Consider the following 25,995-nt stretch of genomic DNA (forward strand, 5'->3'; position numbering starts at 1 on the left):
CTAGTATATATCATTATGTAGCTTGCTATGCAATTACAAATAGAGCTTTAATATTAATTTTTCTGTCCAACTTATGTAACATTAAATAGCCCCTACTAGTCACTTTCACTTATAGGCCATTTATTAATATTTTCCAAAATATTATTATAATAAAAAATATGAAAGTCAATAATGTGACTGAAGAAATTAATTAGTTTGATACCCCTGCATTACAGCATTTATCAGGTGCACCTTAGTCATATTAAAGGTGAGCCTTAAAGTTTACTTTCACTTTTGTACGAGGCTAAATACAAATTAAAGATGAACATCAATTTATTTATACCATTTTTATTTTTTGCATTATTTTTTATTTGTTGCATTTATTTTGGTTCAGATTTTGGTCTACATCAGGGGTCTCCAACCTTTTAGTGAGCAATGGCTACCACAATGGATAAAACAATCTGGAAGGCTACTTTTTGATATAGTATACTCAAAACTTTTTTGTTTTACTTGTTGATATGTTTTAGTATAGTTTAAAATGTTAACATGCGTAAACCAAGCCAAGCTTATATAAAAATATGCAATAAATAAATATTACATTTGAGACTATTTATAGAATGTGCTTTGGCAGGCACCTCACACAGTCTGTGCAGGCTACCTGGTGCCAGTGGGCACCACGTTTTGGAGACCCCTGGTCTCCGTAACCCCTACCTGTAAAGTGCATTTAGGTCTGTCTACCCATCTATACAATTTGCATGCAGTAATTGCCACACTTCCCTCCATGTGTGTATATAAATAATTTTCCCAAATCTCCGATTAGCCTCCTGAATTACCCTCGCTCTATGGATAGCATAAACACGTTACCTTGCTAAACTAAGACAGATGTGATTTATATAATTAACTCATCTACAGCTAATAGGTGTTACGTGTAAAGTCACTTTCTATTCAAGTTGCTTAGGTGCTATTTATAATCACTCCTTGGGTATTTTCGTCGCCAGATTCTGTCACCTGCGGCTGGACGTAGGACTCTGTAGTAATCTGCAGGCTATGTTAAGAGGTTTAAACCAATTAGTCTTGGTGATCTACTGTACTAGAAGCCTGCAATGCCAGCTATTCTCAGAGCTGCTGATGCTGGCGTTGTTGGGTATAACACATGCTGTTTTTGAGGAACCGGTGAAGCCGGGTAAAGATTGCGTAACAGAGATGGAGGGCAACATCAGAGTGACCTCCATGTACGAGCGAAAGACCTATTTTCCACTCTTTGTGCGAAAAGATTGGAAATCTGTCTTGTTATAAAGAGGTTTTGTCCATTTATTTTGCTTTTATGTGGCATGACTTGTTCCAGATGGTTTACTGAATGAATCATTTCTCTTTGTATTCCCGTAGCTCATTTGGTAGAGTATGGCGCTGAAGGCAAGGTCATGGGTTCGATTCCAAAGAATACACAAAATGGTCGATTTTAGAAAAAAGCAGGGAAAGCTTACATGTAAGATGTTACTCATGCAAAAAAAAGCAAATTTACAAAATAAAGTCAAGGTTTTTATCCAAAGCGACCTACATTGTCCGTTTTTCATCAGCATGTGTGTTTCTCGGGATCAAACCCACAACCTTTGCGTGACTTTGGGTTCATGTATAAAGTGAATAAAATAAAGCTACCCACTATGGCAAAACTGTCCAATGTATACATGATTTAATAACTGTCTGTGGTTTATGGCTCATGATGTTGTTTGTTCATTTTACAGCTCCAACTCTCACAGTCCTTCGCCACCCAGCAGCTCGAATGGATTCAGTCTCCTGAGTGCAAGCTCGGAGCAAGATAACCCATCTACCAGCGGCTGCAGGTTCGGCAAACATACACCAGACACAAAAACTGCAAATTATTTTTGGTCATATTTGGTGAGAGGGAGGTGTCTCATGTTTAGCATATTTTATGAAAAGTTTGTTTTTGACTTATATGCGTGTGTGTGTTTTTGACACCTGCAGTAGTGAAGAATCCGCCAAGGCCAAGACGCAGAAAGAGTTGATCAAAACCCTGAAGGAACTGAAGCTTCATTTGCCTCCAGAAAAGCGGAACAAGGGCAGCAAGTCCACCACACTGAACACCCTAAAATACGCCCTGCGCTGCGTCAGACAAGTGGAGGGTAAGCAAGACTTTATCACACCCATTTAACTCTTTCCCCGCCATTGACGAGTTATCTCGTCAATTAGGAGAAAACGCTTCATTGCCAATGACGAGTTTTTACGGCAATCCGTATTTCCGCTATTATCCTCCAGGTGGCACACTTACCCAACTTAGAAAACCTGGAAGCATCCACTCAGGCCAAACAGTAAAAACTCGGTTTATGTTTTGATCATCGCTCTGAATCTGATCTCTATCAAAAACGCAATTATCTCAGCTTTTTGGTATTTTTTAAGAAACCTACTCATATTTGAGAGGTCCTAAAAAGAGAACAAATGAAGGTAGGATGAAAGTTTTTTTTTGAAAGTAGTATATATTTTAAAAAGGACATTTTCTGGAAGCCAAATAAACTTTTGTGAAAATCAAAAAAAAAAAAATGCTGCTTTTTTACAAATGCTGGCGGAGAAAGAGTTAATATAATTTAGCTTTGTTTCATCCTAACAATGAACATTTTCAAGTTCATCCTGAAATTTATAGGAAATAATCATTTTTATTTTGCATGAAGCTAGGGATGCTCCGATCAGGATTTTTGCAGCCGATACCGATCACCGATTTGTAATCTTCGTGATCGGCCGATACCGATTCCGATACCGATTTTTTAAAGCTGATATGCAAGCGCTTTGATGACTGTAACTGTTACAATCTTTCTAAATAAAATAATACCACGGATGTTGCCTTTGTTATATTACTTGCAGTAATTAGGTATATTATTGTTTTAATAGAGACTCAAATAAATAAGCACAACAAATATTTATTCTGCAAAGAGAAATTTAATATGGCTTTAAAAAGGCTTATGTCTCCTAAAAGTACTGAAAATAAAACACTTCACAGACTTTACTGTATTAATTAAATATACACGCATTCATATGAAGTATAAAAATTCTTTAGTCAAGAGCAGAGAGTGATTTTATTGAGAGATGAATTAGGTTACTGCAGCTTTAAGATGTGAGGGAGAGATCGCTCTGTTCACGTGCACTGATGACAGGCTGCTGTGTGTGTGGGCGGCGGCTGAACGCAGACAAGCAGCTGTGAGGAAAATAAAAGTTTAAACGCTCAAAACTTTAAGACGCATGCAAATAAGAAACTTTTGGCATGAGGATGCAATTGTTCGTGATAGATATGTGTTGTATACGCTGTTTGATGGGGATGTGAAGACGCCTCGCGCTGTTTACCGGAGCGCGATCCTCATAGAAAATACGCATATCTCTGTAAAGGCAAAGAGAGACATACAAATCTGCACGCTGCACGTGAGCAACAGGTTGTAAAAATGCTCGCGCTACGTAAAAAAATGTCTTTAATTGCAGCCGCATTCAGGATCCTTTTGATGACAAAAGTAAACAGAAAGATTGGTTTATGAGATCGGCAGATTTAGCGAGCACCGATCGAGTCATTTAATGCCATTATCGGCCGATACCGATTGGCGGCCGATCGATCGGAGCATCCCTACATGAAGCTGTTAATATAAGAGCACATTTGTTATGTTTATGAAGACAAACTTATATTCATTTTTTGTGAAAAAATCTATTATTATTATAAGTTCCGTTTTGTGCATTTGTAATACTTTATACTAGATATGTTGATTGGTTAAAACATGTTCCTAGGTTATTTTTTAAGGGCCCATATTATGCAAAATCCACTTTTACAAGGTGTTTGGACATAAGTGTGTGTTGGCAGTGTCTTAACACCAGTGTTGGGGTTAGTTACTCAAAAAAGTAATATATTACTTATTACATATTACTCTCAAAAATAGTAATGCCTTACTTTACTTTATTACTCCCTGGAGCAAGTAACTAGTTATATTACTAGTTATATTACTAGTTACATTTTTTTTCTGGGCAAGAATGTTTATTTGGGCAAGCCACGGCCAAGAAAACATCCAAACACAAAACTCCCAAATCAATAAAAAGTTACAATTTTATTAGATTAAATTTGATAACAATTTACTCATTCAAAATACAGGGATGACAACAGGTTGCAATTATTTTTAGATGGACACCTTTAAATGGACAGCTGATAAAATAATGACGGTTCACAATAAATTATTTCCTGATTAAGACTTCCAAGAGTTCTGTATTCTTAGCAGGGGGATACCATGATGTTAGTGCACATTATTTACCCACCCACTATACACAGCAATGCACAGCAAATTCATCCAACACCCAAACATATAAATATATCAATTTAACACCGCAAAGTAATAAATACACAATCAATTCAATAAATATCATTAAAATCACTCAAGCTAAAGACACAGCCTTCGTCAATTACAGTAAAATTGATATACAAAATTGATGGGATAAACAACCTGCACGCAACCCCTGTTTACATACAAACAAACAATGAAATGAGCGCCGGGAGACCGTGGCATAACCTTACATTCATCAAGGTCTCCACGGCGAGAAAACCCACCGTAAATACACCACATTTTAATACAACATAAAAATTACTGCTGGCTTCCTTACCCGCTACCGGACGTGGGGCACAGCGTTCGGAGAAACATTAAAGAGTGTGCACTTCACCGTCAAGTTATTTTCCTTCCGTTGAACATAATAAAATAATGACTGAATCTCCTCCCGTCGAAACTAGCGAACCTTCCTCTGAAAAAAAGCTTGCCGTTGTTGACGCTTCCATTTTCCCGATCTGTCTTTGAGTGTGCCGCTCTGCTGCCGGCTGCTGGGTGTCGACCAATCGGTGATGGTAAATGATACCTCATGCCAAACTTAGACCAATCACTGTTCCATTCACGCCCTCCTCCACTTCCCTTTTGTTCTCTGTGTTGTGTGCCTTTGTGTGATGAAGGTGCTACTGGCGAATGTAACGCAAGTAACTAGCTCGGGAAAACTGTAATAATATTACCATTTTCAGACGGGTAATGCGTTACACTACTAGTTACTGAAAAAAGTAATATTATTACAGTAACGCGTTACTTTGTAACGCGTTACACCCAACACTGCTTAACACAACAACCCTACAATGAAAAAAATCACCCACTTCTCCTTTTTAATCCTCATTAAACCAAAGCAGTCTAATAAGACATGATGTTTTGATTCTCTTGTTGGTGTGATGGCATACAAACAAAGCCCCGCCCACAGCCTGACTGACCATGGACATGATATAATAAATGATCTGTGGGGTATTTTGAGCTGAAACTTCACCGATTCATTCTGGACACATCTGAGATTTATATTACATCTAGTAAAAATGGGCATAATATTGGTCCTTTGGCATTATAATTATCATTATATTATTTGCTTGATTTATAGTTTTTTTCTGTTTCTAGCAAATGAAGAATATTATCAGCTGCTTATGATTAATGACAGTCAACCGTCCGGCCTTGACGTTTCTTCATATACCATAGAGGAGATAGACAGCATTACTTCTGAATACACCCTTAAAAACACAGTAAGTTTATCTTTATATTGTTACTTTGTCTAGTTTGGTTTTTCTCTACATGTCATATGAGCATCCAATCAATGATTAGACAGATAATTAAATCTAACATCCATTGATTTACTTGCATTCTTGTGATCACTTACTTTAAACATTTATTTTAATAAATGCACATTTTCATTGGATATCTTTTGATCATGGCATCTTTGTCGTATAGGATATCTTCGCAGTCGCTGTATCTCTCATCACCGGAAAGATCGTCTACATTTCAGACCAGGCGGCCTCCATCTTGAATTGTAAACGGGATGCATTCAAGAACGCTAAATTTGTGGAGTTTCTTACGCCGCAGGATGTTAGCGTGTTTTACAGCTTTACTACACCATACAGACTGCCGTCCTGGAGCATGTGTACCGGCGCAGGTATAACACACAAACACAAACATGATGGAGACTCATTTAACGCTCTGGCTGGCTGCATAAACATAGCTGTTAAGATGTTAGTCTGACCAACTAGCAAATCAGTCTTACTTTTCAGATTCAAATTAGACCAGTGTACCTTTTTATGTTACTCACTTGAGGAAGACTAGTTTACATAAAATCATCCTATATAATTTAACATGAAAAAATAACCTTGATATCTTTAATATTGACTGAGTAAGGTGCAATTTTTACCTTGATGCTCCAAATTTCATCATTATGACACTTTAGATTGTATTTCACACATTTAATAGAGGTTCACCTAATTTGTTCATATTCTTTTTAAGCCAACGGCAAACTACAGCCTGAATGAAGGCCGTTTTTGGGCAGATCCGCTGAGCTTTTATTGGAATGAAGCTCTGACGTCAAAAGCTTTAGTAGTGTGAAAGCCCTGCCCTTAATCTTTCCACATTGTGAATACATTTGCATCATTTTTTGTGGTTAAGTGCCAGGACACACCAAACCAAATGTCAGATTTAGTCTGCCCCACTTCCTAATTCTTTTAGTTAAAGCTGATCTGAATCAAAAAAGGGGGAATAAAACATTTTTTTAGAAACTAGCAGTAGACAAAAAATGCAACCTGAAATGCTTTAAAGACATTATTTTTATTGATGAACACAGTAAGGCTGCTTTGTGGTGGTTAACTCCTGTGTTGATTGAATATACCGAAAAACAGCTGCCTGTGTTAGTTAATGACATCATACTGTTAAATAAAACCCATAACTCATTACGATCTTGTTTTTTTTGCTCTCAGAATCATCACCGTCAGATTGCATGCAGGAGAAATCTTTCTTCTGTCGGATCAGGTGAGTGCGTGTGCGCCCGTTTTAAGGGTTAAGAGTAAATTTATGCTGACTTGCATCTCGTACACCATCTGTTCAACATGATTTTATTCATGGACCTTTCTATTTTAAATCAGCAGGAGGAAATCAATTACGCTCAACATCTGTATATTTGAATAGGATTTAAATCTCAGTAATGTGCTTGGTTTGATCATGGAAAACATTCAGTAAACAACTTAAAGTGGGGTTTTGTCGTCATAGGAAACATATGGTGCTTTTTAAAATACCACACTGCAAGCCCAATTTTAAGACAGCATTGCATGTAAGGCTAAGATTTGTGCTCACTTAAATCACCAAGTAAACATTGTTGTGTGTGCACATGTGAGTCATCTTGCATGAGATGACGTGTTGTGTTGACTTTGTAGTCTCAGATGTATTTGAAATATTTGTAACGTTGGGTTGTGCGTCATACCAATTGTGCTCTTCAAACGAATCATGCAATTGTTAAGTTACAGCTGTGAAAGTAAAAATCCATTGATGGCACACATTTATTTATCTAGCAGATGTTTTATCCAAAGTGAATTACAAATGAGAGACTATCTCAGCAGTAGTATTATGTAGTCTAGTATTGTTTTATTAAATAAAAAGATTAAAATATTAAATGATTTTATATTAACGTTGTTTTTTGCATGATTGTTCCCCCTTGCTAACGGTGCATTATGGGATTATGTTTTCTGTGAATGATACATGTCTTGAATTATATAAGATATCATATTACCTTTCAGTAACTGCGTATGTGCTGAAAACATCCCAAAGTTGTCTACGTAGCACGCTTCTCAGGTTTAGAAACAGAGCCGATGTTTATTATTTGAATTTTTTTTGTTGAAAGTTCAGATATAGTTGTACCCTTGGTTAAAAGAAATTGTAAAGTATTTATTGAAATTGTAGAGTATTTATTTAAAAGTATATGCATAAACTGAAAATTTTTTTCATTCAATTTACTAAATTTTTTTAAGGTAAGAGGTTGCAATCAATTTATTTAAGCTACATTTAAACAAAACAAAAAATTAGTACAGAAAATAAAATAAAAAAAATTTGTTTAAATGTAGCTTAAATAAATTGATTGCAACCACTTACCTTAAACAAATTGAGTAAATTTAATGAATCGTTTTTTTTTCAGTGTATAGTTAGATTATCTTTAAGGTTTTTTCAGCAGGTTAACTATGTGTATGATATGTTGGTACATTTTGGTCACATGACATTCAGATTAAACCAATTAAATATATTTTTTGTTAGTGTTTTATTCAGATTTTTAATTTTAAAATTATTTATTTACATTTTATGATTTTATTGTATTTTTTTTTCCAGCATGTGTAATGATGTGTTAAATGTTTTGCACTGTGGATCTATGAGCCACATCATTTTATTACTTGTGGCAGAAAGACAATAAAACTCATTTTCTCTCTTCATCTTCTTCAGCGGAGGGAAGGAGTGTGCGGGAGATCTTCAGTATTTACCGTTTCGAATGACTCCATACCTGATGAAAGTGCAGGACACTGAACACTCAGAAGATCAGTTCTGCTGCCTCCTGCTGGCCGAGAGAGTGCACTCCGGCTATGAAGGTCAGTCCTTACACTGGTTGTATTATCACAGTTGTATTATTACGTATAGCTTAGCTTATTCTTGTACATATATGTGGTGAGGAGTAACTAAGCATGTATGTTAAAGGGGTCATAATGTGAAAATCTGACTTTTCCATGTGCTATAATTGGGTCCTCAGTGCTTCCATCAACCTAGAAAATGTGAAAAATAACAACCTTGTAACTTAATGAAAAATAGGTCACCAAGTCAATTTCAGCAAACCACCATTATGGTGATCAGTGTTTGCATTTCATCAAAGTGGCAATTTTAATATGCTATAATTAATGATCTGTGGGGTATTTGGGGTTAAAACTTCACATATGTACTCTGGGGATACCAAAGATTTATTTTACATTTTTTTAAAAAAATCGCATATACGACCCCTTTAAAGGAAACATTCAGCAGTTAGAGTTTTTGTCATAACCCTGTGGCCCTGGCAGTTATGTGGTATATTTACATACACAGATATATTTGAAATGCAAATGTATATGCACTTTAAAGTAGCATCCTGAAGTGCTAGTTAGTGAGGATCTTTCAATGAGAAGCTAAAGCATCAGAATTGCACATTTATGATGCCTTTAGATTTTAAGTGTCCTTTTTCTTCGTGTTTCCCCCCCAGCTCCTAGAATCCCGACAGACAAACGGATTTTCACCACGACACACACACCCAGCTGTGTGTTTCAGGATGTGGATGAGAAGTAATAGTGATAATCCTTGTTTTTCAAAGTTTTTTGTTAGCCGAACCCCCTTGACCCAAATTATTTACTTGAAGTTTATCAGTATTTTACATCATTATTGTTATTATTAACTGTTATTAGACCTTCATCTTTTTTTGTGTGTGAAACTTTGTGTGCTGCCATTTTGGCCAGGACTCCTTGGTAGAATAGATTTTTTTATCTCAATAGGATTATTCCTGGTAAAATAAAGGATAAATTAAAAATCTGGTAATTTTCATTTAAGTTCTCAAGTAATGGTCACATGACATTGAGATTCAACAAATTAAATATTTTTTGTTAGTAAGCGTTTTATTCAGATTTTAATTATTGAAATAATTTACTGTTTATGATTTCATTATAATTTATCCTTTTTTTCAACTCACGGACCCCCTGCAGTTCCCTTGAAAGCCACCAGGGTTTAGGAAACCATGATCTAAAATATGACGAATTTTAAAAAGTTTTGGCTGTGTCCAAAATTATAGTGGACATTATCAGTGCACTTATTGAATCCCATAATGCATCGCAACGGTTAGCCGCTACCCCTTTACTTTAAATCGCCTGCCAAAGGAACTCCTGTGTCTCGACACAAGATGGCGCTCACAGCACTAATCCTGAGTAGTGTCCAAATTTATCAAGTCCTCTGGACTTGAACATTGCTTATTACACATTTAAAAAGCGTTTGGTTGTTTCAAGCTATTGTTTGGCCAAATATAAAGAAACTCAATCGTTGAGTTTACATTAACCTATACTTTGTTGTTTCAGCCCATGGTTAGGTAAAATTTGGACATTTTCTAAGTTAAACCAGCGACTGTGTTTTGACCAAATTTTACCCAATTTTTTATTTTATTTTAGCGTGCACACAGCAATGCATGTTATAATGTAATGTAACGCACCTGCTTTGAATAATTTCTCACGATCCAATCTTTGTTGTTTATTTGTTAGGGCTGTTCCGTTGCTAGGATACCTACCGCAGGATTTGATTGGCACACCTGTCCTACTGCACCTGCATCCTAGTGATCGACCAATCATGCTTGGTATTCACAGAAAAAGTAAGTGTTTTTGAATTGGACAGGTGGGCTGCTTTATTTGTCTGTCAAACTTGACTCCTCCCGTTACTATTTTTTATTATTCAAAGACAATATTACATACAAGTAGAAACATGAAATTAACTTTGACCTAACTTAATTTCTCAAAGGTTATGTGTGTCTTTATTTTCTATACTTAAAATACCTTCTGCACTTATACATACTTTGGCTCTTTTTGTTCAAAAAAGCTGGTGGCGGCACAATGCTGATGAGTTATGAATGCAATTTTTCATTTCATTCACCTAACCGAGCTCTCCTTCTTCATCAGTCCTGCAGTATGCCGGCCAACCGTTCGATCACTCCATCCGCTTCTGCGCTCGTAATGGAGAATACATCACCATTGATACCAGCTGGTCCAGCTTCGTCAATCCCTGGAGCCGCAAAGTTTCCTTTGTCATCGGCCGGCACAAAGTTCGCATGTAAGTTCACAAGCTGGGTAACATTTTTGGAGGGGTCCTGATGTACTCTGGCATGCATGTTTTCATGCTATTGCGAATATCGCTATTGCATGCGACACTTGCATTTTGGTTGCATGTGTTGATGCTACTCCATTTCTCCTCCTTTATCCAGTTGTGATTTATGTGATTTGTGTTCATCCTTCCAGGGGTCCGGTGAACGAAGATGTGTTTGCAGCTCCGGCCGTGGCTGAGGGGAAAACTCTGGATTCGGATATTCAGGAAATCACAGAGCAAATTCACCGACTCCTCTTGCAGGTGCTTTTATTTACTCGTGCTGACCAAGTTGGTTTAAAGTTTAACAAAGCACAAAACAGAACTTTTGAAAGTCAAGTCAAAAAACACAAATGTGTGTGTCTTTGTGTGTAGCCGGTGCACAACAACGGCTCGAGTGGTTATGGAAGTCTTGGCAGTAACGATCACCTGCTGAGCCTGCCGTCATCGAGCGAGAGTAATGGACCACGTCAACGCCAAGAGGAAGAAGACAGGAGCCACGTCAAACCGGTGAGTGACATGACCCAATTAAACATGCATTGCTGTTTAAAGTGTGACCTGATGCAGTTTCTTAAATATTTAAATTATGGATGAGACATTTAAACAATTCTGTGCATTTATAAATTATTGTGATATCAGAGAAACAGCTGCTTCCAGCTTAAAGAAATGACATTGAGAAGCACTTCTAATGATATTTTAAGTGCATGTACCAAATGAGATTGTTAATGATCATAATTTTCTAATGGGATTGATTTTTCATACATTAAGCACTGTTTGATTTATTGTTTTTTTGTGCATTAATTCAGAGGAGCTTTCAGGAGATATGCAAAGGCATTCACATGCAAAAGAGCCAGGAGTCGAAGAAAAGCCCTACAAGTATGTGTACATGTCTGCACCTTTTTGTTTGCTATTTTAATATCAAATTAATTAATTTCGTAAATTAAATCTTCACCTCCTTTCCCGCAGAGAGTCTTCAGAAAAGTCTGGCGGTTCGACCCAAAGACTCTGCGTACCCCGTCAACTGGAAAGATCCCCCTGAAGACCAGCGAGGAGCGGTGCAAGAGGAGTTAGCCTTCAAAGATCAAACCGTCTACTCCTATCAGCAGATTAGCTGTCTGGACAGCGTAATAAGGTACAAAGGCACAAAGTCACAACCTGATTAGCAAAGGTTTGTTGGTTTGTTAAATTTAATCGATTTATTGATCGTCTGTCATGAAGAGAAGATTCACAGGTGTTTTGTCTGCTCGTTAGAGCGCTTGAGAACTTCTTTTCGTGCGTCAGGTGGACATTTGTTTATTGATTATCTCTTTAACATCAGGAACACTGTCCTAAAAAGCTTAATTTGAAACTGTGCATCATCATAAACCCTTTACTTATGGGAGGTTTTATCAGTTTGCATCTCTGATGTTGATGTTGCTGTGTTTTAAATTAGTGACTTTGCATTTAAAAAATGTTTTCCTTGCCTATGTCTGCACTGATGTTTGCTAACTGTGCGTTCACACCAGACGCGAATGAAGTGAATAAATCGCGCTACTCGCACAGTAGTTAGATGCTAGAACATTATGAGTTAATTTGCGTCATTTGCGAGTGAAATTTGCGTCATTTGCGAGTGAAATTTGCGTTATTTGCGAGTGAAATTTGCGTAATTTGCGAGTGAAATTTGCGTCATTTGCGAGTGATATTTGCTTTATTAGCGCGTGATATTTGCTTTAGTAGCGCGTGATACTTGCGCCATTCGCGAGTGATATTTGCGCCATTCGCGCGTAAAATTTGCGTCATTCGCGCGTGAAATTTGCGTCATACGCGCGTGAAATGTGCCACATTCGTGCGTGAAATGTGCCGCATTCGCGCGTGAAATGTGCCGCATTCGCGCGTGAAATGTGCCCAGATTGTCCGACTTCGTCACTCACTTTTTTTCCAAGCAAGATCCTTTTTATTCCCATTTCTATAAAAGTACAAAAATGTGTGGTACAGCTACAGGTGTCCACATACAACAACTATGATTTTGTACTCCATTGTTGTTTCGCATTTCTGACTCCGCTCGATATATCGTAATCACATCAATACTAAAGCAAGCTCCTGATTGGTTAATGTGGGGCGAATATCCGCCACGTGTTATGCTCGTCAAATGCCGAAATGCTCAATTTTTGCCACGTGAATCGCTGGGCAGGATATCTTATCGTTTCTTTGCATTGACTTAACATGTAAATCATTTGCGTTTCATTCGCTTCTGGTGTGAACGCGCCATAAGAGATTCAAGTTAATGTAATAGGAGTTCTACTGTTATGGCTTACAATAAAACTGTAATAAGCATTGATGTTGGGTCAGAATGATACAAATCACTGTCATAAAGACAAAACGACGCCAAAAACGACGCTTTTATTTTAAATTTGTTCTAGCTAGTCATTCATAAAACTCATTTGCATTCCTTATCTTCATCTCTCTGTTAGGTATTTGGAGAGCTGTAACATACCCATCACAGTAAAGAGAAAGTGCCAGTCGTCTTCAAACACTACATCTTCAGACGAGGACAAGCAGAGAGCCGCTGAGAACTCTATTCAAGTAGCTGAAGGTATTAAACAATCCAGTTTTAATAATGATCCTTAGTGTTTTATACATGACACAGAAGGGCTCTTACACGCACCTCACCAAAAATTGTCAACGCGTTTTATTCTACATGGACCGCAAGCGCTGTGATTTGTCCACTAGAAACCCTCCCATCAGGAAAAAAAGTAGTTTTGTTTCATTTTGAGAGCATGCAAGCTTATTTCATAAATTTCTCTAAAATATCAGAAAGCTCTTGCATATACATGTACAAAACACTGTGCAGCATGTTTACTTACAACATAAGCAGCGGACTCTGACGTAATATTAGTTTGTGTCAATTTAAAAGCTGCCATTTCTTTCGCTCGCGCTTTAAGGACTCCCCCTCTAAGTAATTAGTCAAAAGTGGACAAAAGAGACTAAATCACCACTGGACATGCGTCTCTGTCATTCACTTGTGATCCGCACCTTAACACCAGGTGTAAACAGGGCTCTGGTTTAATCTACTTTTCTCTGTTTTGTCTCTCTCTATAGAATCAGGTCATCTGAAGGGTCAGGTGGGTCTCTCATCATTAGATGTGTCTAAGAAGACCCCTGGCTCTGGTGTCGTGAGCCCATCTCTCGCCCCACTTCCACTGCCCAGTAAACCTGAAAGCGTGCTGTCCATCACCAGCCAGTGCAGCTACAGCAGCACCATTGTACATGTGGGAGACAAAAAAGGTAATTATTCATTTCTCTTTCTCTCTCTGTCCGTCCGTCTGTCAGATTTTATAATGGCTCTGTTCAAAACTTTGCTGTCTACAAGAGCGGTTGACTTTCTTAGGCAGCATCATAAAGTCATGAAACCTCATAAATTATTATTGTAAAATGCTTTGCATAGGCAGCAATGTTATGCTTCAAACCAAATAGCATTGCCTTTGTGACCGACCTGGAAGACTCGCTGTTGATTTCATTACAAATATTTTTTGTACTCAATTTTTAAATCTGTAGAGTATACCAGATCTACATTGCACGATTACAAATACAATGCATGTCACATCTTTACGGGATGTCTGTGAAAAACGCAAACTCAGAAACAGCCTTTAAAGATGTAAAAAAAAGTATGTGGTGTCCCCAGAGTGCTTATGTGAAGTTTTAGCTTAAAATACTCCATAGATAATTTATTATAACATGTTAAAATTGCTACTTTGTAGGCCTGAGCAAAAATGTGTGTGTCCTTTAAAATGCTAATGCAAACACTGATCACCATAATGGTGGTTTGTTGCAATTGAAACTCAATTGTGCTGTCAATTATTTTCTATCTTTCTCTCTGCACTAAATGGCAGTGCCGTGGTTGGATTGTGTAGATTTAGGGGCGGTATTATTGTAATTGGCCTTGCTACCTACATCACAAAACAGGCGAAATCTGAATAACCACATTTTTCACAGAAAATTTTTACCAAAACTAAATTAATGCGTTGATCTTTTATACATTTTCTAGGTTGATAAAAGCACTGGGGACCCAATTATAGCACTTAAACGTGAAAAAAACAAATGTTCACACTATGACCCCTTTAACAATCTCCAAATAATCATTTATTCCATAAATTCTGTATCTTCATCTGATACAGACTCAAACATAAGATCTGTTTACACACACACACACACACACACACACACACACACACAGAGCTACTAAAGGAGCTGCTCTGAGAAACAGCCAATCAGAGCAGAGCTCAACATTATTATTCATGACCCTTCCAAATAAGGTAATAATATACCATTTCGTTCTGGGGGCAAATCCTAAGGTTATCCTAAATTAAGCATATTTTTTCAATGCATTCTTTGGCACCTTTATGTCTGTGAATGAAAAAAACATAATGTTGCTGCCTGCTGCAAAAGCTTTCAAAATCTGTCTGCATTGGCAGCTGACAAGCATTCAGAACAGAGCCATTGAGTTTACTTGTGTTCAAGCTTTTCTTTTGTCTGTTCCTTAGCAAAACACTTTTTTCATTATAGTCATATCCTCAACAAGAAACATCTCTTCACAGCAACAGTTCTCTTCCTTACAAAGTTAGTAAAAACATCCCACAATGATAGGGACAAAAAGATGATTGAGTTGATTTGACTGTGCCAGTCAGCCTTTTCCAAGAATAGATGCATATTCTTGTGCAGGGCTTTGAAGCACCAGTAAACGTGTGATGGTTGGTCCACCTGTGTTTGCTCTTGTTGATTTTAAAGTTAACCGTGTGTTCTTGTTCTTGGCAGAGATCATAGAGGACGTCCCCAGCGCTGAAGGCACTGAAGCTCAGGTTCTTACCGTACCACCGGCCGCAGTCTCACCGCAAGGGAGAGAGGCTTACAAGAAACTGGGCCTAACCAAGCAGGTTCTGGCAGCACACACCCAGAAAGAAGAGCAGGCTTTCCTCAGCCGCTTCAGAGAGCTGCGCGGCGTGCACGCTTTTAAAGCAGACTGCTCCCTCTACCTGGAAAGGCAAAAGGGACAGGTGGCATCCGAGGGTAAGCAAGGATTCATTGTTCACTTGTTTGAATGCTCACAATGCAGCTCTTTCTTTATGAAAAATCTCCATTGTATTGGCAGAGCATTGCGTCAGCAATGGTTGAATACTAATAAAAGAAATGTATAGATTGAATGCAATGTTAGTTAGATTTACACAACTTGATTTAGTTGGCTTGGGGGTCACATGAAACAATAGGGGTGTAGGTGAAGGACTTGTATTTCTGTAATTGGAGTATCAATCACAGACCAGGTGAACCAGTAATTGCTGTAATTCAAGGGTGCCCCAACTCGGTCTTCGAGAGCTGGAGTCCTGCAGAGCTCCAACTTGCCTCAGCACACCTGCCTGGAGGTTTCTAATATGCTTAGCAAGACTGAATTTGGGCCCCCCTGCTGTAATTATTGATTGATTTATTAAAAAGATTTTAACATAATTAAAGCAATTACAGCATTTACATTTATGCATTTGCCCCAGGTCTTCATGGGTCCACTTAGATCTGAAAACCTGAGGTCCGAGACTCGAGCGGGTTCTAACATTTTCACGTGTGCCTCGGACACGGGTCGGGTATAATATTAGTGGCTCAGGTAATTTAAAATGCATGTGTATTTGCCGAACGGACCCGAGAAAACTCGTAGGTTAATTTTCATTGAAACAGACCTGTTTACCTTGGTGTCGTTGTCAGATAACAAATGAAAATAATTGGCCACCAGGGTTTCTTTCTGTCCAACATACTGTATTTTCTGGACTATAAGTCGCTCCGGAGTATATGTCGCATCAGTCAAAAATGCGTTTTGAAGAGGCAAAAACATATATAAGTCACACTGGACTATATGTCGCGTTTATTTAGAAGCTGATTTCACAAAATCCAAGCCGAAGAACAGACTTTTAATCTGGAAAGGCAAGTTATTCAACTAAACAATAGCAGACAGAACAGCAGGCTGAATAGGTGTCCGTACATCTTAACGTAACATTATCAGTTATTTACACGATAAAAAGTAGCATACAGAACATACCTGGGAGGCTGAATAGGCTAAATTAACACGACGAGCCAAATCAAGTTCACCAAGCTCCTGAATCCATTGAATTACGTAAATACAGGAGCAGCATATAGCGGACTCTCGCGGTAATGGTTCCTCTTGGTTCATATGAAATAATTTTGATGTATAAGTCATACCTGACTAGAAGTTCCAGGACCCGCCAAACTATGAAAAAAGTGTGACTTATAGTCCAGAAAGTACGGTAAGACGGTGTCATTTATATTTGGGATAAAAAATTGCCACTGGTTCGGGTCTAATTTTCTCAGGTTTGTCTCGGGTGAGGTCTTTATGCATGTTGGGTTTGGGTAAAAAGTGATTCAGGTCATTTCGGGTAGGGGACATTTCTTTGGACCCAAGATGACCTCTAATTTAAATTGTCCTATGACCTTTTGCATTGATAACACAAATATTTACAAATTGAGCCACAGGAACACCAAGATGACATTATGGGTCGGTTTCCAGACAGGGTTTAGGTTAAGCCAGGACTAGGCCTTAGTTACATTAGGACATTTAAGTAGTTTTTACAAACATAACTTACAAAAAACAACTGCCCCAACTCACATTATGTGACCTGTCCCGTACCCAAGTACGTTTGACCCCAAAGTACGCTTCATGTGATCGCTCCGTACTGTACCAGAGGTACTGTACGCTTTGCAGAGGTGGTCTGGGGTACGGTTCACTTGATTCGGAGGTGGGGCAGAATTCGGTTTAGACATTGAGTTTAAAGGAAGCTTAACTCTGTCACTCTCTTTTTTTTAGCTGTTCCTGCTCCAGCACGCTTGTGTAAGCCGAGTGGAGGCGCACCAGAAACCACTGGAACTCGCAGAGGTCGCAACAAAAAGACTAAATCCAAGCGCGTCAAGCCAAACGAGTCCTCCGATAGCACTCCATCTGGTCGTAGACCGGCACCCAGACCTCAGCTGCAGGGTCTCAACCAGACCTCCTGGTCTCCATCAGACACGTCACAATCCACGTACCCCATCGCCTATCCGGCTGTGATGCCCGCATACCCGCTACAGGTGTACCCGGGTGCTGGTGCCATGCCGCCCAGGGTGGATGCTCCTATGTCGGGTTTTGGGGACAGTCAGTGCAGCCAGGATCCACGCATTCCAATGCAACCCATCCAGACGCCATACTCCGCTCCTCTGGTCACACCCATGGTGGCCCTGGTGCTGCCCAACTACATGTTTCCACAGATGGGCGGTGCCCCGCGGCAGCCTTTCTACCCGAAGCAGGGAAGTTTCCCCGCCCAGCCTTCCTTTCCACAGCCCACTTTCGCTCCACAGGCGCCGTTTCCTCCTCAGTCCACTTTTACTATACAGACTCAATTTACCCCTCAGAACCCTTTCACCCCACAGACCGCATTTCAGCCACAACCGTTCGCTTTCACGTGTCCGGATGAGCCCCCGAAACCCCCGGAACCTGACCTGAGGGAGGAGCAGTCGCGGAGCCCAACCCCTCAGTCCGTGGGCGGGGGCGGCCCACCCTCCCCACCTTTGTTTCAATCACGGTGCAGTTCGCCATTGCAGCTGAACCTTCTGCAGTTAGAGGAGACTCAACGCTGTGCTGAGAGACTGGAGAGCACAGCGCCCTCTATTGTACCACAACAGAGCTACAGCAGTGTTGTTGAGAAAGCATTGAGTGCAGCTGGAAAAGCTAAAATTGACAAGGTTGTGCAACAGGTAGGGAGGTTTTTATACTTTAGCATGATAATAACACATATTTTTGAAGATGTACCATGGTGTTCTTTTATGTTTATACTTATATTTGTGCATTTGGCAGACACTTTTGTTAAGCTACCTAAGCTACATTTTTATGAATTTGTCCGATTTCTGGGAGTCAAGTCGAGGAATACCTAAACAATTGAGCTACAGAAATACTTTTCTTCTCTTATTATTTTATCTCTTTGACCTGGATAGCAAACTTTTTGTGCACCAACATGTGGTTGTTTTTCAAACAAGGGAGTTAAATTATCCACAATTACTTCTGAACCCAAAAGGTCAACTGGATATAATGTCTACTTGAGTTCCAGTTTTAAATATTAACATTATTAGCACAGCTTTGTCTTACATTAGAAGAAAAAATGTGACCCATGCTGGTAAAATCAGTTGGAATGAGCGAATTAAAAAAGAATTAGGTATTTATATTTTGACATTTCTATTTTAAAAAAACTTTAAAATGATGTATGATTTGTTGAAATCTGACGAAAAAATTATAAGAGTCGGCAAATTCAGTTTTGAGAAATGTAAGGTTCAAAAGCAAAATCACTGCATCCATACCTTAAAATCACTGATAAAAGTAATAAATTTAGCACACACAAAGTTAAAACAGTAATAAAACATACTGAATTATATCAATATAAAATATAAAAATACAATACTGAAGCACTTTGAGATGCTACTTTTAAAGGCGCTATAGAAAATAAAGATTATTATTATTATTATTATTATTATTATTATTATTATTATTACTACTACTACTATAGGAAAAATATTTATTTTTTCTTTCTTTTTTGATTGACATTGAGCCAGACAGCTTTAAGATTTACTGTAATGCAAGGATCTAATATAATGTTCTTAGAACGATGCGATTTGTAAAAATGCATTACGCATTACAGAAAGGCGGGACTTAGAGGAGCTACAATAATGTACGGTATGCGGAAAATAATGTTTTTTAAACCATAAACCACGCGAACACATTGTATTACACCAAATACACAAAGTAATGTGCTTTTAGCTGCAGAATATGACCCCTTTAACATCACGCAAGTCATGCTGTTTACTTTCTAATTCCTGCATTTTTTTAAACCGAAACCAAAATGTCAGATGTGCATGTGGATGGACGTGCATCTTTGTATTAGATTAAGCATTTAGGATGGTACAGACTCTTTTGATGGTTTCAGAAAACGTACAAATAAAGATCATTTTTTAATGACTATTTAGACTATTTTATAAAAACCTCAATTTCGACCAAAATCAACATTTTATACTTTCTTTTGCCTGTAGCTCAAAATTATACAGAGCGCATTACGTCACAAATATTTGTTACATTAGCTAACCAAACTTATGCTTTGGTACCTAATGAAAAATGAGTGTTGTTAATGTGTTCATGTTGGTAGAGCGTGGTTGCGTTGGACAAAGCGTCTCCCAAATGCATGCATACATTTAAATGATCTTTTCTGTGTTTTAGGATGAAGGTTCGCCTGTCGACGGTCAACATAGCGATGCCTTTTCGTCTTCAAGTGACCTCCTGGACATTCTCCCAGAGGACTCGCACTCTGGCACCGGTTCTGCCACCTCGGGTTCCATGGGTTCCGGTTCTAACGGCCGCAGAACATCCGCTAGTGGCGGCTCTGCCAGTGGAACCGGTCAGTACGGTAGAGCATTGCATTAACAGTGAAAAGGGTGTGGGATTAAGGGAAATTTTTAATAATTTAATAAAAACTTTAAATGTTCTGTGGTTTGCTTTGGATAAAAACATTTTGCAAATGCAGTTCACGTATACTTGCACAGTAAGAGATATTAAGATTATTGCTGGTTTCAGATAAAAAGTGTTAAGTGTAACTGAAGTGTGCAGATTGTAGTGATTACACGAATGTGAAGGAAACTAAACTAACTATCTCACATCTGAGGCCACAACATATGCATCCTGTACTAGAAATGTTTCTCCAGTATCCTCTGAAGAATTACTTTTATGTTTAGTTATAAGAAGTGCTTTGAGATCATCTTGTGATTGATCAAAACTTTTTTTATTCCTCTTTAGGAAGCAGCAACAACAGCAGTAACTACTTTGGCAGCGTGGATTCTTCGCAGAAATCCCATAATGCCAAGGGGCAAGGATCTGGTTCGGGATCAGGGGCGCTGGACGGCAGCGAGAACCTGATCAAGTATGTACTGCAGGACCCACTGTGGCTGCTCATGGCTAACGTGGATGAATCTGTTATGATGTCATACCAGCTGCCGTCTCGGTGAGTGGGCGGAGACAGTAGAAATAGCCCCACCCCTCCCATCCCTCTACCACTAATGCCCACTGACCAGTAACAACCCTCTTCCTGCCCCTTTAGTTTTTAAACCCACTTCCATTCTTGTTAGTTAAAATCCAATACATCGGATCTGATGGGGTCTATATTGCATTGTGATATTGTTTGAACCCTCCTGTTATGTTCAAATTTTAGAAACACTTTTAATGTTTGGGGTCAAATTGATATATGCTAAATAACTTCACATTTAAAATAAAATTGGAGGGAAATTTTTTTATACATATTGTTTATTTAATAGATTCATTTCTATTTCTTTGATTAATATTTGTGATCGGCAGTGTTGGGGGTAACGCGTTACAAGTAACGTGCATTATGTAATAATATTACTTTTCTGAAGTAACGAGTAAAGTAACGCATTACTTTATAAATGTACAAATTAATATTTGAGTAAATTTTTTTAAAAAGTAATGCAAGTTACCTTTTTAGTTTAATTAATTTGATTTTTAAAAAAATATGTACTGAATTAAACTAAATGTAGTCACATTATGTACTCTATGCGTACACGCCTGAGTCGGAACAGTTTAAGTTAGAAACTGAGATAACAGGCCAGAGCTCAACATTTTTGTGATGAAATATGCAATATCTGAATGCAGAACTTTTTAGACATAAAAAACACCTGCAAGGCCTGAAAGAGATCAAGCAAAAATAACTAAAAAGTAACGTAAGCATTACTTTCTATGAAAAGTAACTAAGTAGCGAAATGTGTTCATCTATCATCAAAGTACTTATAAGTAATACAGTGGAAATTAGCAGAAATGTGAATATTTGGTTGGCATGTTGATTTACGGTGTGTGCTCCTAAATTGTCTGGTTGCTCCCCTAAAACTTTCGGTTGGGGGCCACTGTGCTCCTAGTTAGTCTGGAGCCCTGACTTTTAAAAGTAACTTTTCCCAACACTGGTTATCAGTATGTTTCAGCATGTATTAATCTTTGATTATGTTAGCTCATTGTTTATGTAAGTTTATTGTGCATTTAATAGTGTTGTCTGGTACACATTTTTTTTGTTTAAAAACCTATTAGTACATATTGGGAAAAAAAGCATAACAAATAATTTTTTTCATTGTTCATGTTAACAAATGGAACCTTGTTGTTTTTAACCTCTTTAAACCTTATCCTAAGCAAGAAAGTTTTTAGTATTTTCATGAAATTACAGTAAAGAGAATTTGAAAATAAAGGGATTTACAAAATCTAAACTAAAACATCAGGATGTGTTACAATAAAGAAGATGGCTTATTTTCATCTCATGAAAATGCAAATGTAAAAATATAAAAAAATTCCTGAAATGGTACATTTTATAAAAGTCCTAATATGTAACATTTTGAGTTACCAATATATACCTTTTAGGTACAAAAGTGCACTCTGTCACCCTTTTGGAGAGCAAAACAAGAGGAAACACATTTGCATTGTGTGATGCATCATAGTCCTTTCATTTTCACAGACTCTTTGATTTGATACTGATGTGAAGTGAAGCATAAATGTGAGTCTGTCTGTGAAAACCCAGCTGAAGTCATTTACTAAAAAATATAATATAATATATATAATATATGAAAATATAACCTTAATATATTTTATTTTGACTGAGTAAGATTATGTCAAACATTGAAATCAAACTTTGATGCTCCAAAACAAAAATAATTAGATTATGAGACTTTGGCCTGCCCTGGATTTTACAGACAGTCTTTTTAGCTGAAAATGTCTTCGTTGTAGTTTTATAAGATGTCCTTTAGGGGGCGCTGCAATGTTACTTCAATCTATTGCCAACCATTCACAGTCGCTTGGCCACTAAACGGGTGTGTGCTTGTATGTTTCTCTTTGGTGTTGCAGTGACATTCAGAAAGTTTTGCGAGAGGACAGAGAGAAGTTGAGACAGATGCAGAAGAACCAGCCACGCTTCACAGAGGACCAGAAGAGAGAACTGGCAGAGGTTCATCCCTGGATGAGACGAGGCGGTCTGCCCAAAGCTATTGATGTCAAGGTTTGTGTTACTGATCTTTTACACATTGGAGTCAGTTTTGTGAAGTGCATTTGAAATTAGAGGGACTCAGATTGACAAATATTATTATGTGAGCAGGCAGTTAGCCAAAGACGTTGAAATCCATGGCATGAAATGAAATAGACTTTATTGTTCTTAGTAGAGAAATTTGGAGTAGACTCAAAGCAACATTACTACGTCATCTGGTAAACCTAAAATATTATAAAAGATATTAACAATACTATGCATACAAAAGGCATTCATGTCCATATACATCATCCCAAAATTACAAGGAAGCATCACTGCTCCATATTCAACAGTCTAATAGATACCGGCACAAACAAGCGGTTCAGTTTACAGCGTTCGTAACAATGATGTAATATCTGGGACGGGTCACTTACAATCCATGTTATAGGTTTATCACGGTATCACTGTATTTGTATAGAGTATTTATATTTGTTTGTATTTACATGAACTATGTTAATTTTAAAAACAGTATGAAAGAATAGCAAATACAACATATCCATACATTACATACACTATAAAAAAAACTTTGCTGCCTTAAATGTTTTGTTGAATCAACTCAGATTTACAAGTCATGTCAACTTACTGTTATTTTTCTTGACAAGAGATAAGTTGCTACAACTTATAAAATATTTATGTATATTTTATAAGTTATAACAACTTATCTGTAGTTATAACAACGTATCTCTAGTCAAGATAAATAATATTAAGTTGAAATTACCTGTAAATCTGAGTTGATTGACCAAAAAAAGCAGAAAATAATTGTTTACAGTGTACAAAATAAAGAATTGCTATGCTGTACGTAATAGATAATAAAATTAATTGTATTTAGGTTAATAAGAAAATTACCTTTCCTTAATGTTGTAGGATGCTTTGGATTAAAACGTCTGCTAAATGCCTTGATGTAATGTAAATTGTAAAATAAAACATGTTTCTGGTCTTATAGGTGCACACAGTGTTCGAATTTGGGGGGGCTAGTGTGGACACGGACCACCTATAAGCATTGAGGGACCCCCTAAAAAGCACACAAAAAAATTAGGGGGATCCCCTGGTTTTTATTCAACTTAAAATACTACATGAATTTAAAATTCTGTCCATTATTTGTCCTAATTTCGCAGTAAACAAATCCAAAAGATTTCTGTCTGAAATAAATGTAAATGCTCAAATGCTCTTCACACTGTTTTCTGAATGAATTGACATATATTTAGATTTAGGATCGGGTTAGGGGCTTTTAAAAATTCTTCTTTGATTATTATTTCACAATAATTTGAGGGGGAAAATGGTTAAGGTTTGTGTTAAGATTAATTTGGAGTTTCATTATTTAAAACATTGATCCAGGATCACATCTTACTTTGTGAAATCATGGCCATCCTATAATGATGGGGGCTTGGCTAGAGGATCCCCGTAATCTTTGACATCATTCAAACACTGGTGCACATTATAAAAAACCACATGTGTCACTTATACTGTACATTCTCCAATAAATGTACTCATTTAAATGTGTTTGCTTGCAGGCATGCGTCGGCTGCGAGGAGCTCTGCGAACCTCTGACAGAAGAAGATCCACCAGATCTGCACATGGGAGAAACTGAAGCCAGTGATGTCACTGCATCCCAGACCAAAACCAATGAGGATCTAACAACAAATGCTTGTCCGGGACCTGTCACTTAAGACTCAAAATACCCACATGAACAGACCTCGTCTGATTGGACAGTGGACAGCGAGTACTCTGTGTAGTTTAGAGATGAAATGAGAATATTTTTCAACAGTATCGGACTGGTTCGGTGACCATAACTGTTCAGTGTTCATTGGAAGATTTTTCTGTTAATGTGTATATATATACTGCTGAATAACTTATTTTCACCTGTACAGTTCCTTTTTCTAACAAAATGTTTTATATGTTGTTTATAGTTGTACTTTGAAGCGTCAAGACAATATTAAAGATATCTAGGTTATATTTACTAGGTCACATATTCTGCTGTTTGCTAATTGTTAGCTATCTAATAGCTAGCTTATAAGCTAAAATATTATTTATTGAAATAGGACCGATCTAAATAGGACAGACTAAAGGAGACTTAGTCGCAGGACTTTAGCACTTGCAGCTTGTTAAGCTTATGTGAAATGTAGCATTAGGCTAATTTATCTCTAAAGTATTTCATGGAGTTGGGCTAAAGAATTTAAGTGCAACTTTTGTTCTTATTTAGGCCGACCTGTTTGTGTCAGAGCGAACCTGTGTGGTGGTCTCTTTCATTGTAGCACATCAGTGTTAAATGTGTCCTCTTTAATAAGCCCAGGGATAGGTTGAATCTTACTTGAAGGTCTAATAACCCTGATCTTTAAAGTGTTCCCACCTAAACCTGTGAAAAACTGCCTAACCGCAATTACCAATGTTACTAAAGCACAAGAAACGCCCTTATTGTGCACAGATAGATAACAGATCTAAAAACAAATACTACATGAGAAACCGATTTGGCTTTATGGTGAGAAACAGGTACTATTATTATGGAAAGTATTTCAAATGTATAGACCACATTGTAAATAAATGTGTGCTTGCATTAAGTGACTTTTGAAACATTGTGTTACTTTGTGATGCCCTGTTTGTTTATTAAAGTCAATTTTAAATAAAGCCTATTTTTTATAATTAAGTAATGCATCCTGAATGAATCTTTGTTTACCATACAGGTAAAACTTTACGTTAACGTTAACATTAGTTTATGCCAACAGATGAAAAGTACATTTATTGATCTTGTTAGTTGACATAAATTGAGTTTATTAAAAAAGTAAATCATTTTTTGCATATGTGGGTACTGGTTAAAGGAATGCCCTAGAGCTGTGGCTTTGAAAATGCTAAGATTGCTCGTTTTTGTCTCTGTGTTTTGGATTTTACAGTGTTATTCTCATATTTCATTTATTGTTTCCAAATAAGCATTTATTGTATTACTTTCTTAAATATGAGGAATTATAATGTTTACATATGAGCTAGGTATAACCTTTACTTTTCAATGTTCCCTTTTCACTACGCAAACCGTTTTAACAGAGGGGCCCTTTTTTGTGCCATATGTTCACAGTCAGACGACCCAGTTTCGTTCAACACAGTTCCTCTTTGAGTTTTTATTTTATTATTATACAACACACACATCCGATGTACAACTTCCCTTCATGTGATCAGACCCTGGCTGTGCGACG

At 37.5% G+C, this 25,995-nt stretch overlaps 1 protein-coding gene across 3 annotated transcripts in view; it reads left to right on the top strand.

The window, feature by feature from the left end:
• Positions 1-25,454, top strand: part of LOC141362434 (period circadian protein homolog 2-like) — a 36,698-nt gene extending 11,244 nt beyond the window's left edge. Inside the window, exons 3-23 of one of the 3 annotated variants that reach the window (XM_073864502.1) lie at positions 1,722-1,820; positions 1,963-2,120; positions 5,439-5,560; positions 5,766-5,967; positions 6,779-6,830; positions 8,286-8,428; positions 9,067-9,145; positions 10,106-10,212; positions 10,517-10,667; positions 10,853-10,961; positions 11,073-11,207; positions 11,504-11,573; positions 11,664-11,829; positions 13,148-13,269; positions 13,776-13,961; positions 15,489-15,740; positions 17,536-18,458; positions 19,966-20,143; positions 20,539-20,743; positions 22,639-22,789; positions 24,325-25,454. In XM_073864502.1, coding sequence (XP_073720603.1) covers positions 1,722-1,820; positions 1,963-2,120; positions 5,439-5,560; positions 5,766-5,967; positions 6,779-6,830; positions 8,286-8,428; positions 9,067-9,145; positions 10,106-10,212; positions 10,517-10,667; positions 10,853-10,961; positions 11,073-11,207; positions 11,504-11,573; positions 11,664-11,829; positions 13,148-13,269; positions 13,776-13,961; positions 15,489-15,740; positions 17,536-18,458; positions 19,966-20,143; positions 20,539-20,743; positions 22,639-22,789; positions 24,325-24,480 — 3,766 coding nt within the window. In that variant the 3' untranslated portion in view covers positions 24,481-25,454. Of the gene's footprint in view, positions 1-1,721; positions 1,821-1,962; positions 2,121-5,438; positions 5,561-5,765; positions 5,968-6,778; positions 6,831-8,285; positions 8,429-9,066; positions 9,146-10,105; positions 10,213-10,516; positions 10,668-10,852; positions 10,962-11,072; positions 11,208-11,503; positions 11,574-11,663; positions 11,830-13,147; positions 13,270-13,775; positions 13,962-15,239; positions 15,294-15,488; positions 15,741-17,535; positions 18,459-19,965; positions 20,144-20,538; positions 20,744-22,638; positions 22,790-24,324 lie in introns of those variants that run through there. The other 2 variants (XM_073864500.1, XM_073864501.1) reach the window with 2 other exon arrangements.
• The last annotated feature ends 541 nt before the right edge of the window (positions 25,455-25,995 follow it).

The sequence above is a fragment of the Misgurnus anguillicaudatus genome, unplaced genomic scaffold (assembly GCF_027580225.2).
Source record: "Misgurnus anguillicaudatus unplaced genomic scaffold, ASM2758022v2 HiC_scaffold_26, whole genome shotgun sequence".
Lineage (NCBI taxonomy): Eukaryota > Metazoa > Chordata > Actinopteri > Cypriniformes > Cobitidae > Misgurnus > Misgurnus anguillicaudatus.